Consider the following 14392-nt stretch of genomic DNA (forward strand, 5'->3'; position numbering starts at 1 on the left):
AATTCATAGAGTCTGAGGACTATTCGTTTACTCTTTCACTCTATCATCTTTACCTTCAAATCACATTCAATAGTTAGTAAATTCCCACTATCCAGGCTTTCATTCATTTATTCAGCAAATATATATTGTGTACAGCATTGCTACATGCCAGGTATGTGCTCATTGTGCTCAGCAAAAACATACCCGATCCCCGTCTACGTAAATAAATGTGAAATTGTAAATGGAACAAGTGCCAGAAAGCAAACATGCATATGGTGCTGTGAGATGTGATGATTCATTCAGCTCAGGCCAGGAAGGGCTTAATTGGGGAAGTGAAATAAACAAGAATAGCTTCCACTGAGTGAAAAGGGGAGTGATAATTGTGCCAGATGCAGCACAGTATGTGCAAAGGCCCTGGGGTGAGGATGAAGGACTAAAAGAAGGGTGGTGAGATGAAGGGGAGAAGTGAGAAGAATATGGTTCCAGAAAAGGCTGAGAGGGAGCTAGGAGTCAAAGCATGGAGGACCTGTGGGCTGTGTTAAGGAGCTTTTCTGTTTATCATAAGTTCTATTGAAGGGCTTTAAACCAGGGAATGACACATATAATTTGGCCTTTGAAAAGATCTTTCTCACTTTAGAGAGGAGAACGGATTTGAGAAAGCAAGAATGACAAGACGATTGTCAGTAGACCAGATTGAGAGTTGCTGGCAGCTCAACTTCAATTTTGGGTTTGTAGACATGAAGGTATGGACAGATTTGAGATTTACTTAGCAGATAAAATTATCAGGAAGAAACAGAGTTTCTGGCTTATATAACTGGATGGCTAGTGATGTTCCTTTAGTGAAATTGGAACCACTGGATAAGGACAAGGATTAGTGGAAAGGCCATGGCTTTTTCTTTTATACAGATTGGGTTTGAGGTTTTTGAAACATCTAAGAGGAAAATATCAAGAAGCAATTGGATATATGGATCCAGAGCCCAGAGAAGAGATCTGGGGTTATAAATACATGAGGATTTGCTTATAAGTGTTTATCAGATGAGCTTTCCAATGGAGAGATGATGGATATCTATTGGATATGGAGACATGCAGGTTACTAGTGACCTTAACAGGAGCTGTTTTGTTGGTAGGATGGGGTGAGTAGGATGTAGAGCATGTAGAAGATGAGGAAACGGAATAAGTGAGTTTAGACAACTTTCAGGAAGTTTGCCAGTGAAGTTATATAAGGCTTGCATTCATTTTTAAAAGAAATATGTCACTTAATTATGATTGGAAGGTAAAATCTTTTAAAATGGAGACTCAATAGAAAAAAATTTAAAATAGTTTCTTCATAGTGAAAAGGTGGTCAAGACCGAGACCTACATTGGCACAGAGGGGAACCAGAGACGATCAACCAGTACTGAAGTGTAATAATCGCTAGCATTTATTGAGCTCTCACTATTGTTCCAGGTGTCATTCTAAATGCTTATAACATGTATTAACTAACTTAATCTCTGTAACAACTCTGTGAGGTAGGTACGCATTAGCCCCTGCAGGACACAAGGAAACCAGTTACAGAGAGGTGCTGTAACTTGCCAGGGTAGGACAACAGGGATTTGGACCCAGATAGTCTGACTGTGGAGTTCGTGTTCTTAAACACTATGCTATCCTGCTTCTCAATACATGGGTGCATAATAAGATATTTGTATCATCTATGAGCCTAGGTATGGGCCTCTCCATCTAACTATTGAAAATATTGTTGGTTGTATAATGACTTTGGGACAAAAGTACAACTAATGTTCACTTAAATATTTTGTTAAAACTTTCTTGGCTTTATGTTCTAGAACAAGGCACGCATAAATGGAAATGTTATTAGATCAGCTTTAGCTTTAATCAGTGGCCTTTAATAAATGTGTGCACATTATTCATTTAATTGCACCTGTTATCTATGTGGTAGCCTCACAGCTGAGGGTATAACAGGTAAGTAAGCAGAATTCACCACATTCTGAAGCCACCTGCCAAGGTGTGTATTTGTGAGTGTCCGTTAACCCATGTCCTAACATACGTGACCTTTTCCAGATTCCTGGGGATTGGCTTTAACGACATGTGTGTGTTTATTCTCCTCCTAAGGATTTAACAACACTGAGAGGACATGCGACAAAGAGTTTATTATTCGGAGAACAGCCACCAATCGAGTCCTGAATGTCCTCCGTCACTGGGTCTCAAAGCACGCACAGGTAATTCAGTGGTAACGTTAATTGCTTTCAAGGGATTTTTTTTAAAACCAACTTTTTAAGTCGTTACATTTGTAAAATGCCTTCTGAGCCTTTGGAGTTAGGGTCTGAAACCTTGGAATTAGAACAGAAAGGGAAGAAATAGGACAGACGTACAGATCAAAGCAAACACGTGCATATTTGCCAAATATCCACTGTATCAGATCTGGCGTGACACAGGAGGTGAAGCCCGGCCCCTCTTTGCTCATCTTTTGAGGCAACGGCACCCACCTGAGGCGCTAGAGCCAGTGTACTGTGCCCCCCAGGGAGCGCCATTCGTAGGGCCCTCTCCGTAGCTGCAGGTAAGCAGCAGATGCCCCTGGAGATGAGCAGCACTCTGGGCCCACACGCTCTGGTGTCTGGTCAGGGAGTATTTTCTCAGGCGGATTTAGGAGATATTTTGCCTCATGCCTTGGATGTTTTGGTTCCTAGTATTCTGTTTTGAAACTGCATCATGCTGACAGGACACCTTGTTATTTGTTTGTGTGTTTTCAGTACACCTTCGTAAAATTTATACCCGTTTCACAATTTCATGAAGTAAGGGAAGGGCCTCCTTTGCTTCATGGGCTTGAGACATGCGTTGTGCTTTTTTTTTTTTTTTTTAAGATTTTATTTATTTATTTGACAGAAAGAGATATTGAGAGCAGGAACATAAGCAGGGGGAGTGGGAGAGGGAGAAGCAGGCTTCCCGCTGAGCAGGGAGCCCGATGTGGGGCTCGATCCCAGGACCCTGGGGTCATGACCTGAGCCGAAGGCAGATGCTTAATGACTGAGCCACCCAGGCGCCCCACGAGTTGTGCTTTTGTCACCCACTGCCGAATAATGGGCGGGCCCTGGCAGACAGGTGGCTGCCTAGCACCCTGCCAGGAGAGTTTTGAAGAGAGGGAAGGGAGCCCTCCATGGCTCAGATCAGAACGCATTAAACATATAAAATGTGAATAACATGCTAATGAATAAAGAAAAAGAGAAGGAACTTCCAGGTCTCACTTCATTATATTCTCAGAGGCTGTCATGGGTCTGCCACATGGCCCTTGGTGACAACAGTCCATGAGATTGGGGTCACGAGAGAGCCAGGTGCCTGGAATCCCTGTTGGAGAATTCACTAATTGGGAAAAGTGGGATTTGGGCCTCACCATCAGTTAGCCCGTGACAATTCTTAAGTGTTAATTAAAATAAAAATGAAGGTAGCACATTAAATATAGGATGTAAAAATTTTATCTTACACATCTTAAATAAATAAAAATGGATCCCATATGACTCAGATTCCGAGAACCGTCCTGAGTCCATTGGAAATGTCTAGTCTCTCCTCCTCATCATCTGAGGGAGCTGCTTGTAAGTCCCATTTGCCTCATTGCAGATACATGATAATGAGGTTTCTCCTGTGTCTGACTGTCCATCCCATCCCTCTCTGGTTTTGGACTCAGGGTCCTGACTTCTGATTCCGGGGGCCTGCGGTGGCTTCAGAGATGTGGAATAGCTTCAGTACCCAAGGCTTAGCAGATGCCCCTCGCTTGTCTTCCCTGCTGAAAGTGAAAGCCCAGATTGACCTGGGCTCAGCTTCCTCCTATCTGCAAATCTTCTCTCCAAAACCTCTAATCTTGCTTCCCTATCAGCCTCATCTCCTTTCTGTCAATCCCCAGTGCCCTCTTTTTCTAATAAACTGAAACAGGAATCCCTCACAATTCACATAAAACTCTTGTAGTAGCTAGAAAAGAATCGCAAAGCAATTGACAATATGCTGGGCTTACCTTACTTTGGGTGAAGAGAACTCAGAGGCGGGGAGATGGGTGTACTGAATCCCTTGCTTCTATGATAAAGAGATTTACAGTAAGGTGTTATCATGTGGCTTGACCTTGGCTGCATTGTACTTGCATAAATACATATGTGCATACAGGCAGTATTAGATTGAATAACACCAAGTCACTGGAATAGAAAGTGGATTGATATGAAAGCAAGGGTCTCTTTATTCAGATTGTATCCTGGGGCCTTTAGTTGTAATCCAAAAAGCACCCTAAGTGTTAGCTGTTGTTCGGACAGTTCAGCTACTTTGCAGCCTGTTACTCAAGGTGTGCTTGTATGTGGGGAAGCACTTTGTCATCAATTCCATTTAGGGGCCCACACTGGGAATCCCAGCTTTTCTACATTGGAGGCATATGTGGATGGTACACATTGCTCAGATATTCAGTCTTTTGTCCTGACATGATTATTGTATAAAATGTAGACCCTGATGTGCCAGAGGAAGCTCTTACCACTCACTCCTTTGTCTTTTCTTACCTTCCCTGAAATGTGTGAGTAGATTTTAAGGATCTGTGGTTGGTTTCCCATTGTCCTGGTGTAACCTCATCGTGTGCACATCCTGTCCCCTTCCTCATTTACGTGAGTTCTCCATCACCCTGGCATGGCCTGAGCCAGTTTAGCTCCCAGGAGGTGTGGGGGTTGCCCCTGGCTTGACGGACCCCAAGCAAGCTGACCGCCATGGTGCATAAAGAGAGAAAGAACTCTGCTAGTTAACCCTCATCGTTGCTGTCTTTGGTTTTCACCTCACAAAATGAAGGACTTGGACAATAGGATTTTTCATTATCTGATTCACTTTGTGCAGGTTGAGTCCATTAAGGAAGACTGTAACATTATTGTGGCAACCTGATTATTTTTAATTAATAACTTTTCCAAAAAAATGAGTAAGAAGTTGTAATCTTTTCAAAAATACAGCCAAACATGCTGACAGTTGCATTTCTCCATCACATGGTAGACCAACCAAGACTACCACTTCAATTTACTGAAAACAGAAAAGCCTCAGGGAAGTGACAAGATGTAGCTTTGTCCCCCAAAAATCTAGAGAATTGAGTCTTCTAAAAAATATTACATATCATGTATCTATTTCTCACTTCTCATCGAAGGTAACTAATATTGGCAGATACGACCCTGAACTTAATTCAGGAGAAATAGAATGGGAGAATTATGAGTGTTGGTTCTCCAGAGAAATAAAATTTCCCTAGGATGTCACCCTCAACTCCTTCCCTGCAATGTGTGCTAGAACGCCATTCTGGAAACTTCTAGGCTTTCCTTTAATAAGTATTTGGTTAAGGCTAGAATGCCTTTTTTTTTTTTTTTCTGATTCTAAAAGTTTTCATCTGTTATACATTCTGCCCTAGTTTCTCTTCATTTTGTTGTGCTTTTTCACTCATTTGTTGCCTTTCATGTGGAAAGTGAAGCCACAAGGCCTGGCTGGGTTCCTCCCACATGCCCTGTCTATGGGTTAGCAGAAGCTGCAGCCCAGAGTCGGGATATACGTGTTCTTCCAGCTCTGCCACTGTATCTTCTGTGGGGCCTGATTCTGTCCCTCGGCCTCACTGGGGGTTAATATCCTCTTCTGAGAATGAGAACACCCATCCATCTCTTGCCTCCCCCAAGGATGTAGGGAGGATTAAAGGCAACATTGAGGGGTGCCTGGGTGGCTCAGTCATTAAGCGTCTGCCTTCGGCTCGGGTCATGATCCCAGGGTCCTGGGATTGAGCCCCGTGTCGGGCTCCCTGCTCAGCGGGAAGCCTGCTTCTCCCTCTCCCACTCCCCCTGCTTGTGTTCCCTCTCTTGCTGTGTCTCTCTGTCAGATAAATAAATAAAATCTTTAAAAATAAAATAAAATAAAATAAAGGCAACATAGAATCAAGAAGCGAGAAAGACATAAAGTCCACTGTAGGTGGGTGTGACCAAATCCCTTCCAGCTAAGGACAGGAGGTGAACATTTCATCCCCCAACAAGGAGCCCTAGTTCCCTGCAGACAGGACTTGTCTCCTTCATCTTTGTGTCTGCTTCCTCAGGGCTCTGCAGTGCTACCTTCCTCTCTTTTCCCTCACCTCCTTCATTCATTCACTAGCAAGAATTGAGCACCGGAGGGTGCCAGACACCGGGTTGATGTGAGCGTGAGAGGATCCAGACATTGCCTGAGTCAGGGGAGCTGGTCTTCAGTCTCCAGTGGAGAGGGCTCCAGAAATCCCACCAGGTGCCCCATAGGAGTTAGCCACCGTCCACCTGCCATATCCAGAGCAGGGCCCAGCTCCACCTGCCCTGACATGGGAAAGTGAAAGCAAGAAGGGAAAGCGAGAAGTGGAGAGGAGGTGTTGGGGAAAGAACGGGGGGCCTTTGGGTAGGCTTCCAGGCTGAAAGCAGGCCAGGCTAGGCTAGGAAAGAAATGTCTTATTCTGGACTGAACTGGAACTTGGATCAATGTTTTGAATTGGACATTCTGATGGAAGAGACAATTCTTGTACCTCAAGTTTCTCCAAGACTTTGGTGCCGGCCCAAAACTACATGCAGGTTGGGGAAGGATGGCCAACAGAGCAGTTTAATGGGATCAGTGAAAAGGAGTACCGCTGCTTGATCATTGCATCATTGTTTGTGATACAGGAAGTGCAGGTCATCTGGGTGGGCTGTTTCACAGAATACATCAAAATAACTCAGTTGTTATGTCTCTAACTCACTTCGGTCCTCTTACATTCATTGTTTGGGGGACAAAGAGAGCACACATTTAGCTGATGACGAAGACCTCTCAAGTTTATATTTTGGTTTATATGCTTTGTTGCATTTTACCTAGCCATTACATTCTTCATCTAAAGGGCACTAAACTTAGGAGTGTGGCTCAGTGACTTTACCTTTGAACACACCTGTAAAACGACCACCCTGATGAAGATATGGTAGCACCCGAGGGGCCCCTCCCAGCCCATGCCCCTCTTCCTGGGCATTGCCCAATCTTCTGTTGGTTTTAGTATTGTTCTTATTGATATTACGTACTTTTTCTATATTAAGGATAAGACCTTTTATCGGCGAATTACACTCATTTCCCCCAGTTTGTTTTCTTTCACTGTTAACACTATGTATGATACTTGTTACATATACATGCTTCTCCCATTATAAGAGGGCTTTATATATACTCTATCATGTAAAAATACACAAATACACTCACACAGACCCCAGAGTCTCTTTGTTAGAATCCATATTCTGTAACACTTTCTGAACACACTTAACAAATAAATGGAGTTTGGGGTCTAAGACAAGAATCAGTGGCTCTCAGAACTCCACTTTGTAGTCACGCACAGTAGTTGAGGTGAAAGCTTTCACACCTCCAGAAATCCCGGTCAGAGCTGACCTCAGGCCACTGTGTCCATGTACGGATGTTGGAGCAGAGGGACCTTCGGGAAGCCCCCTGGAGAAGCAGTGGGGCGATGGTGGAGGAGCATATGGGCTTCAAGGTCAGAGTTACCTGGATGGAAATCCCCTCCCTCCCATTTATCAGCCGTGTGGCTGAGCAAACTATTCACCTCCTCCAGGCCTCCATTTCTCCTTCCATCTAAGTGTGGACGATGTCACTTCTTTCTTCTAGCGATTGTGAGGATTACGTGAGGTAAGCTGCAGCCCAGAGTCGGGATACACATGTTCTTCCAGCTCTGCCACTGTATCTTCTGTGGGGCTTTACGTTACAGATGGCTGCTCCTGGCCGAGCCCTGTGAGGGCCTAAACCCAGGCAAATGGTGTTACCCTGATTGGACCAGTGAAGCGATTAGGTCTCAGAGAGGGTCAGTTACCGCTGTCCAGGTGAACCTTTTATAATGGTGGAAACATTCTGTATCTGTCGGGCCAAGTAAAGTAGCCACATGTGGCTAATGGAGCACTTGAAGTGCAGCTAGGGTGGCTGAGAAACGGAGGTTTGAACGTTAATTTAATGTAGTTAAATTTAAAAAGCCACGTGTGACGAATGGCTCTAGTATAACCTCACAGTCCTAGATCCTTCGGAAGCAAAGCCGTGAGCCAGACCCAGCTGGTCTCAGAACTCGGCTCAGAACTCCTCCCTCTCTCCCGCAGGGCCCCCTTCCTCTGAAACAGGAAACTACGGGTCATCTCCGCTTGGCCCCAACAATAAGCCTGCTAAAGAGGGGCACACCTCTGTTGGGTCTGTAGACAAAACAAAACTTTTAAGTAGCATCGGTGTTGGAATCCCAAAGAAGATGATGGCTCTTTCCCAGTAAGGGAGCGTACCAATGAGCATCCTTGTGTTTGGGCTTCAAGCCTGCAGCTTCAGGCCCGGGGTCCAGTGGGATCATGCCCAGTTGATTACTTGAGGTGGGAAAGTGGGTGCTGCTGGGATGGCAGGGACTTTGTGTGTTCAGAGACCTCAGGGATCAGGGTGTCCTAAAATGAGAATTTAGGTAGTTCGTCTCTTCTGTTAGTTACCTCGACAGATGACAGGGGGCCCTTTTTTAATTTTTAAATTTTTCGGCATTGCTTAGTAAGACACTAAATCTAGCATCAAATTAGAGCACTAAGTTCAGATTTATTCTTTGTTCCAAATCTGAAACGGAGGTTGGGCCAAGGATGAGCCTAGTACAGACTTCCAGTGTGGGTGGGAAAATGAAGTGTAAGTAAGATCCAGCTACTGACTAGGCAGCTCCTGTCGACCCTTCTGAGAGCACTGAGCTGCCTTCCAGCCCTGTCCTGCCCTCGGACTCAGCCCCTTCTTATCTCCACCTGGTCCTGCCAGTCTGCCATGGGGGGCTCCCCCATCCACGATTGCTGCTCAGTTTTTGCTCTTGCGTCACGGCTCTTCTTTCCACTTGCAAGGCTGTCTTCAGAGGACAGATGCCTGATCTTTGAGCTCTTTGCTGGAGAAAATTTGCCTCCCTGGGCCACACCACTCTCTGCACTGTGTGGGTGCTTCCTGTCCTCACGCTCCTGAAGATGCCCAGGCCTTTACAAGCCACTCTTCCCCAAGTCCTTACCACAGCTCGATGAGATCTCCTGACGTCCACTCCCGGGGAAGATGTGTAGCCAGCACTGAGCTAGGAGGATGTGCCATTGCCTTCCATAGAAACGATCTCTGAACCAGTCTGAGCTTTGAGGCTGTCTTAATTATGATACGGGGCACATAGTCTTTTATAGGCAACTTGAATACATAACCCTCCACTTAGAAGGCATAAGAAGGGGTTCTTATGCACAAATCTGAATGATGAGACTTGCAATGGTTTTGTGTCTTTTTGGTGGTGTTGGTGGTGGGGTTTTGTTTGTTTTTTTACCAACAAATACTGTATCGCTTACTAATGTGTCAGGCACTGTTCCAAGCAGCTTTCAAATAGTAAGTCATTTACCCCCTCACTTCAGCCTTTTAAGGGAGGGCAGGTCGGTATGGTTATTAGCCCAGCTTTGCAGATGGGGAAATGGAAGCCTCCGGAGATGAAACAGTGAAATGACACAGATAGCAGGTGGCAGAAGCAGGCTGCACACCCAGGCTGCTGGCTGCCCAGCGCAGGCCCTAACCCCTGATCTCACTGGCCAGCTCTTGGGGTGCAGACAGCTTGAAGGCAAAACGTACAAAGCCACTTCTGACTCAAAAGGGCGAGAATATCATGTTCTAACACTGACAATGCTTTTGCTATTTCTAAATCTTTCCTTAGAAAAGTTACTTCTGTCCCAGAGTCTATTCTGTGTCCCTTAAACAAAGGATGTATATGGTTTTATGGAGCAGAGCCCTGCCTCCCTTCTGACAACCAGGGCAGCACCTTCTGCACTCGGACAGTGATTTATAGGCTCCCGTGCCAGCCCCCCCCCCCCCCCACCAGTGCTGGCCGTGGCAGGAGCTGAAGCTAGTGTGGTCTACGGTGAAAGGTCAGGAGACCCCAGACATCCCACCGAATAGGTGGATGAGGATGCTGCCCCCTGCTCAGCAGCCCCAAAGTACAATGAGGCTCCTGTCGCCTGCCAGTGGGTGTGGATGGGGATGCTGCGAACAAGAAGAGAGAATTGAGTTGCAATGTGAGAAGCTGACAGCTATGAACTATTTCTGTTTAATGACAAATTTGTTGTCTCCTGCTTCAACCTTGCAAATCGTTGTATAAAGGCACTAAGTGGGAAGATAATCAACGGGCTACACACTTTTTTATGTTAGTCTCATCTTTACTAATTAGCGCCCATTCACTTCCAGTTGTCCACGCCATTTCCCCTTTGACCTCTGCATGTCCAGGCTAAGAAATCCCAGCTATCTACCAGGTACAACCAGTGTTTGCTCCCAAACTCAGATTTCCCATGAAGGGAAGCCAAAGTGAGAGAATGCTCTATTTAATTTAATTAGGCCAACTATGTAAGTTCCTTTTGGTTCCTCCTGATTTCCTGGGCATGTAGGCTGGTACTTATTTTCATCACTATCATATTCGATCCTGCTGTATTGTTTTATCAAAATCTGTCCTGTCCTTCCGCCCCCCCCTCAGAACAGACTGCCTTGGGCATCACATTTCACTTGAGTTCCAGGGTCAAAAAGGACTCAGGTGAGGAGAGAAGTCTGGAAACCTGAATTGTAGTCTAGATTCCAATGTAGCTTACCATTTTCCTCATTCATAAAACTGGCAAAATGATCTGTAAGGGGTTCTTACGCACAAATGAATTATCTGTCAGAGTGCTCTAGAAAATATAAAATAAAATATAAAATCAGAAACTGTTATCTGATAACTATGGATTTTCTTCTTTTTTTTTTTATAATCCTGAAGATAGATTTTCTAACTCTTTTTTCTGTGGTCCAGGCAAACAACCAAGTAAGAAGATCTTACTTCCTTTGACTGCTTACCAGAGTTGTTTCTTATCTTTTGTACATCCCTATTGTTATCCTTTAAACTCTCCTTAAGCTTTCCATGCATGTCTTTAAAAACAAGAAAAGAAAACTCAGTGAGAAATTAACAACAGGATTTATTTAAGTCTGTGTGAAACAGAATTAAGAGTTTAGGAAACCAGTGTGTTAAATGGAACTTATTTTCAGTTCCCATTGTTGCCAAGACAGAGATTTAGCTTCCTCTGTAGAACCAGCAGGATTCTTTAACCTTCTGTGGATGGCTTTCGTGGACAGAAAACACTGAGAAACACCATACGGAATTTTATATACATCAGTAGCTTCTTCTTCCAGTTTGCATTCTACATGCTCATAATCACTTGTGGACCTAGGGGGTGTTTCTGGAACCTGTGGCATGCAGGACTGAGTCCTTGGGGCCCTTCTCTGGACCAGTGCCCCTGTCCCCCAGGACTCCAAGGAGCCAGCTCAGCACTGGGGCATTAACCGGTTTGTTCAGGTCTTTTTTTTTTAAATTTATTTATTTGTCAGAGAGAGAGAGGGGGAACACAGCAGGAGGAGTGGCAGGTAGAGGGAGAAGCAGGCTCCCCACTGAGCAGGGAGCCCGATGCAGGGCTCGATCTCAGGACTGGATCATGACCTGAGCCGAAGGCAGATGCTTAACCAACTGAGCCACCCAGGCATCCCTTTGTTCAGGTCTTAAGGGGTTGCCTACCTGCTGCCCTTTTCCTTGTGCTTCCTCTCCTGCCCATTCTGCTTTCAGATGCCACCAACCTGTATCTGCTAATGTTTTTGCATAATAAAGTTTCTTCCTGGATGAATGTCAAAGGTTCTACTGCTGCCACATTCCTGACTGGGTCTGTCTTCTCCATGGGGAAGGGGATGAGGTTTGCCTACCAGCTTTCCTTACCAGTCTTTTTCCCTTTTATGGGTCAGGGCGTGGAGAACAAAGTATAACTTATAGACCACTCTTTACTAAGACTTATTCTCGAGTTAAAGTCAATGATAATTTTGTTGGCATGTGGCATTAACTAAGAAAATTTAAAAATTAAAAATTAAAAGCAGGCCTTTCCAAACTGCTTTTTTTTTTCTCTCTAATTTTTGTCATTGTCTTGAAAGCTACACTCCTATCAATTAACCACCTCTCTAGAAACCAGTGGAAAACATAGCATCTGGAAAAATTTTTCCTTCTTCTGATAAATGCTTTTTAAATTGACTGACTCTCTTTTTAGACATATAGATGTAAGCCTGGGAGTTATGTGATTTCAAGGTTGTGGGCAGTATTTAAAATTCTTCTAAGCGCAGCTCTTCAGGTCTAAAGGCTGGATTTTAGCAAGTCATTCAAATGCAGAATTGTTTGTTAGAAAACGGTCGAATAAATTATTTTCTGCATGGCTTCTTTCTTTTCACTGAGTTGGTGTCATTCATTGCCATTTGCCTCCTCCCAGTTATTTTTGTCCTAACATATCTTCCACATTTTGCATTGTGCCTTCCTCAAGTAGCCTCCCACCTCACATCTGCTAAAATAATTTCCCCAAACGCCAGTTTAAGAAGAATTAGGTAACATATTACCACACATCTCAAAGTCAAGTATCCTCCCCAGAACTTTTGTCCATTCATTCAACAAATATTTGAGCCCCCACCAGGAGCACCTGTGCTTACCAAATTTGGGGCTTAATTATATCTGGGCGTTACCACCTCCTCCTGGTGCATAAGCTGCTACATGCTGATCAGTTACACATTTTCTATATATTCTGTTTCTCTCTGGAGATTCTAGAACCTTATGAGGTAAGTGTTGAACAGGTATTGGAAAGTTTGGAATCATTGTGAAGTTGCTTTGTTGGGTTTTATTCCAAAGGTAATGCCCTTCCTTGTGTCTTTTGAGTAGGTTGTTCCTTTTGTAGGGCAAACAAAGAGACTTTTAAAATATCTTTGTAGTTAGGTGATGGGAAATGCTGGAAAACCCTGCCTTTCACTTTTCCAGCGACAAACTGTGATTCAGCGTCAAGGTTGCCCAGAGGTGGCAAGAAGGCCAACCGGCCAGGGATGGTGCAGGTGGGTGAGAAACAGGTGCAGGGCAGGGACCCCCCTTGCCAGCTGTTAGCCAGCGCAATCTGCCCTGGGATCAGGTTCCAACACTTACTTCTGAATAAAGTCTCCCGTCCTCAAAAGAACTGAAAACCACACTAGTTTAGAGGCTTGTTATCTCTAGTTTATTAAGATGAGGAATCCAGAAACGTGTACCCTCAGCCTATCAAGGTTGATTTGCACAAATCTTGGGAAGATCGCTCAGCATCTTTGGCACAGTTTCCCAGTTGACAAAATGGCCCAGATCTAACCTAAATCTGTACTACAATGTAAGTTCTTCATCTTCTGTAGTCAAAGACAACAGAAAGCAGTAGCGTGCTTTTCATTTTCTTGAAAATCATTGTCAAACTCCAGGCTCTTATTTTTGAGCCTAACCTATCCTAAGCCCCTTCTTTATGAGCCCACTGTCCCAGGTTTTAAAACTATTTATATGGTTTTGCTCCATTCTGCAGTATTTTTACTTTCCTTTTGAGAACTCTGGCCACAGTCCAGAATACACTGTACTGATTACAGTGAGAAAATTATTCTCATAATTCTCTTTACCCTCAAACTGTGTTTATGGAATCAGATTTTCCGAATGTCCTAGAGTTCCCTTGGCCATGCATAGTGTATTACTAATTAGTACCCTGCTCTCCTGAAAGAATGAATGTAATCGTCTGCATGCCTCAGCTGGGGATTTAGTGTCAGCGGGCTGGAGAATCTGATTTATTGCGTCACACATTATTTTTCTGTTGTATGATCTAGTCTTATTAATACAAACCTGAGTTTCAAGATCTCCATCTCAGATGGGTGTTAGTATAGGTGGGAAATAGCTCCAGACTCAATAGGGCAACAACCAGCTGTCTGATAATGTCTTTCAGCCCAAACTGCCAGCACTAAATCACTGATAGTCACTGTTTGTGGACAGTCTGTGGTGTTAGCAGTTGGAAAATCAGGTTTTCCGCCGACACTGCCGAGGTGGCGTCCTGAGTCTGCCACTTGCTCTCTGTGTGACTTTGAACAAGATACTTCGATTCTCTGTACCTTAACTTCCTTGTCTGTAAAATGGGAATAATAATGATTGTAACTGTGTTAAATTAGATCATAAAGTGATTAAAATATCATCTAGTATGTGGTGAACTCTCACCAAGTCTTAGTTACGATAATGACCCCAGGAGTTGCTCACTAACCTGGGGAAAATACTGACTTTTAATCGCTTATGAATGTGTCGGAGCAGAGTCAAAATCTTAGTAAAATAAACTTCTCTCGCCAGAGCTTATCACTTGAGGATCTAACATCATTGGCTGGTAATCCCTCGTCCCTAAGCATTTGCTTTGTTCCCGGATAGTCCGTGTGAGCTGTCCCCTCTTTGCAGGGGTTCCCGGAGCTGCATTTGCCGGCCCACAACCTCTCCTCCGGCTCGGCGGGGCAGGGCCGCCGCTCTCCCCTCTGCAGACCCCTCTCCCTGGGGCTCCAGGGGTTAGTAACGTTTCCT

The 14392-nt window shown here is 44.5% G+C and overlaps 1 protein-coding gene across 3 annotated transcripts in view; it reads left to right on the forward strand.

The window, feature by feature from the left end:
* Nucleotides 1–14392, forward strand: part of RASGRF2 (Ras protein specific guanine nucleotide releasing factor 2) — a 238355-nt gene that overhangs the window by 192640 nt on the left and 31323 nt on the right. For all 3 annotated transcript variants that reach the window (XM_064596309.1, XM_064596310.1, XM_064596311.1), the window contains one exon: nucleotides 2086–2192. In XM_064596309.1, the coding sequence (XP_064452379.1) occupies nucleotides 2086–2192 (107 nt within the window). The remainder of the gene's footprint in view (nucleotides 1–2085; nucleotides 2193–14392) is intronic.

The sequence above is a fragment of the Mirounga angustirostris genome, unplaced genomic scaffold, assembly GCF_029215605.1.
Source record: "Mirounga angustirostris isolate CCGP_5_RB_7025 unplaced genomic scaffold, mMirAng1.0.hap1 SCAF_7, whole genome shotgun sequence".
Lineage (NCBI taxonomy): Eukaryota > Metazoa > Chordata > Mammalia > Carnivora > Phocidae > Mirounga > Mirounga angustirostris.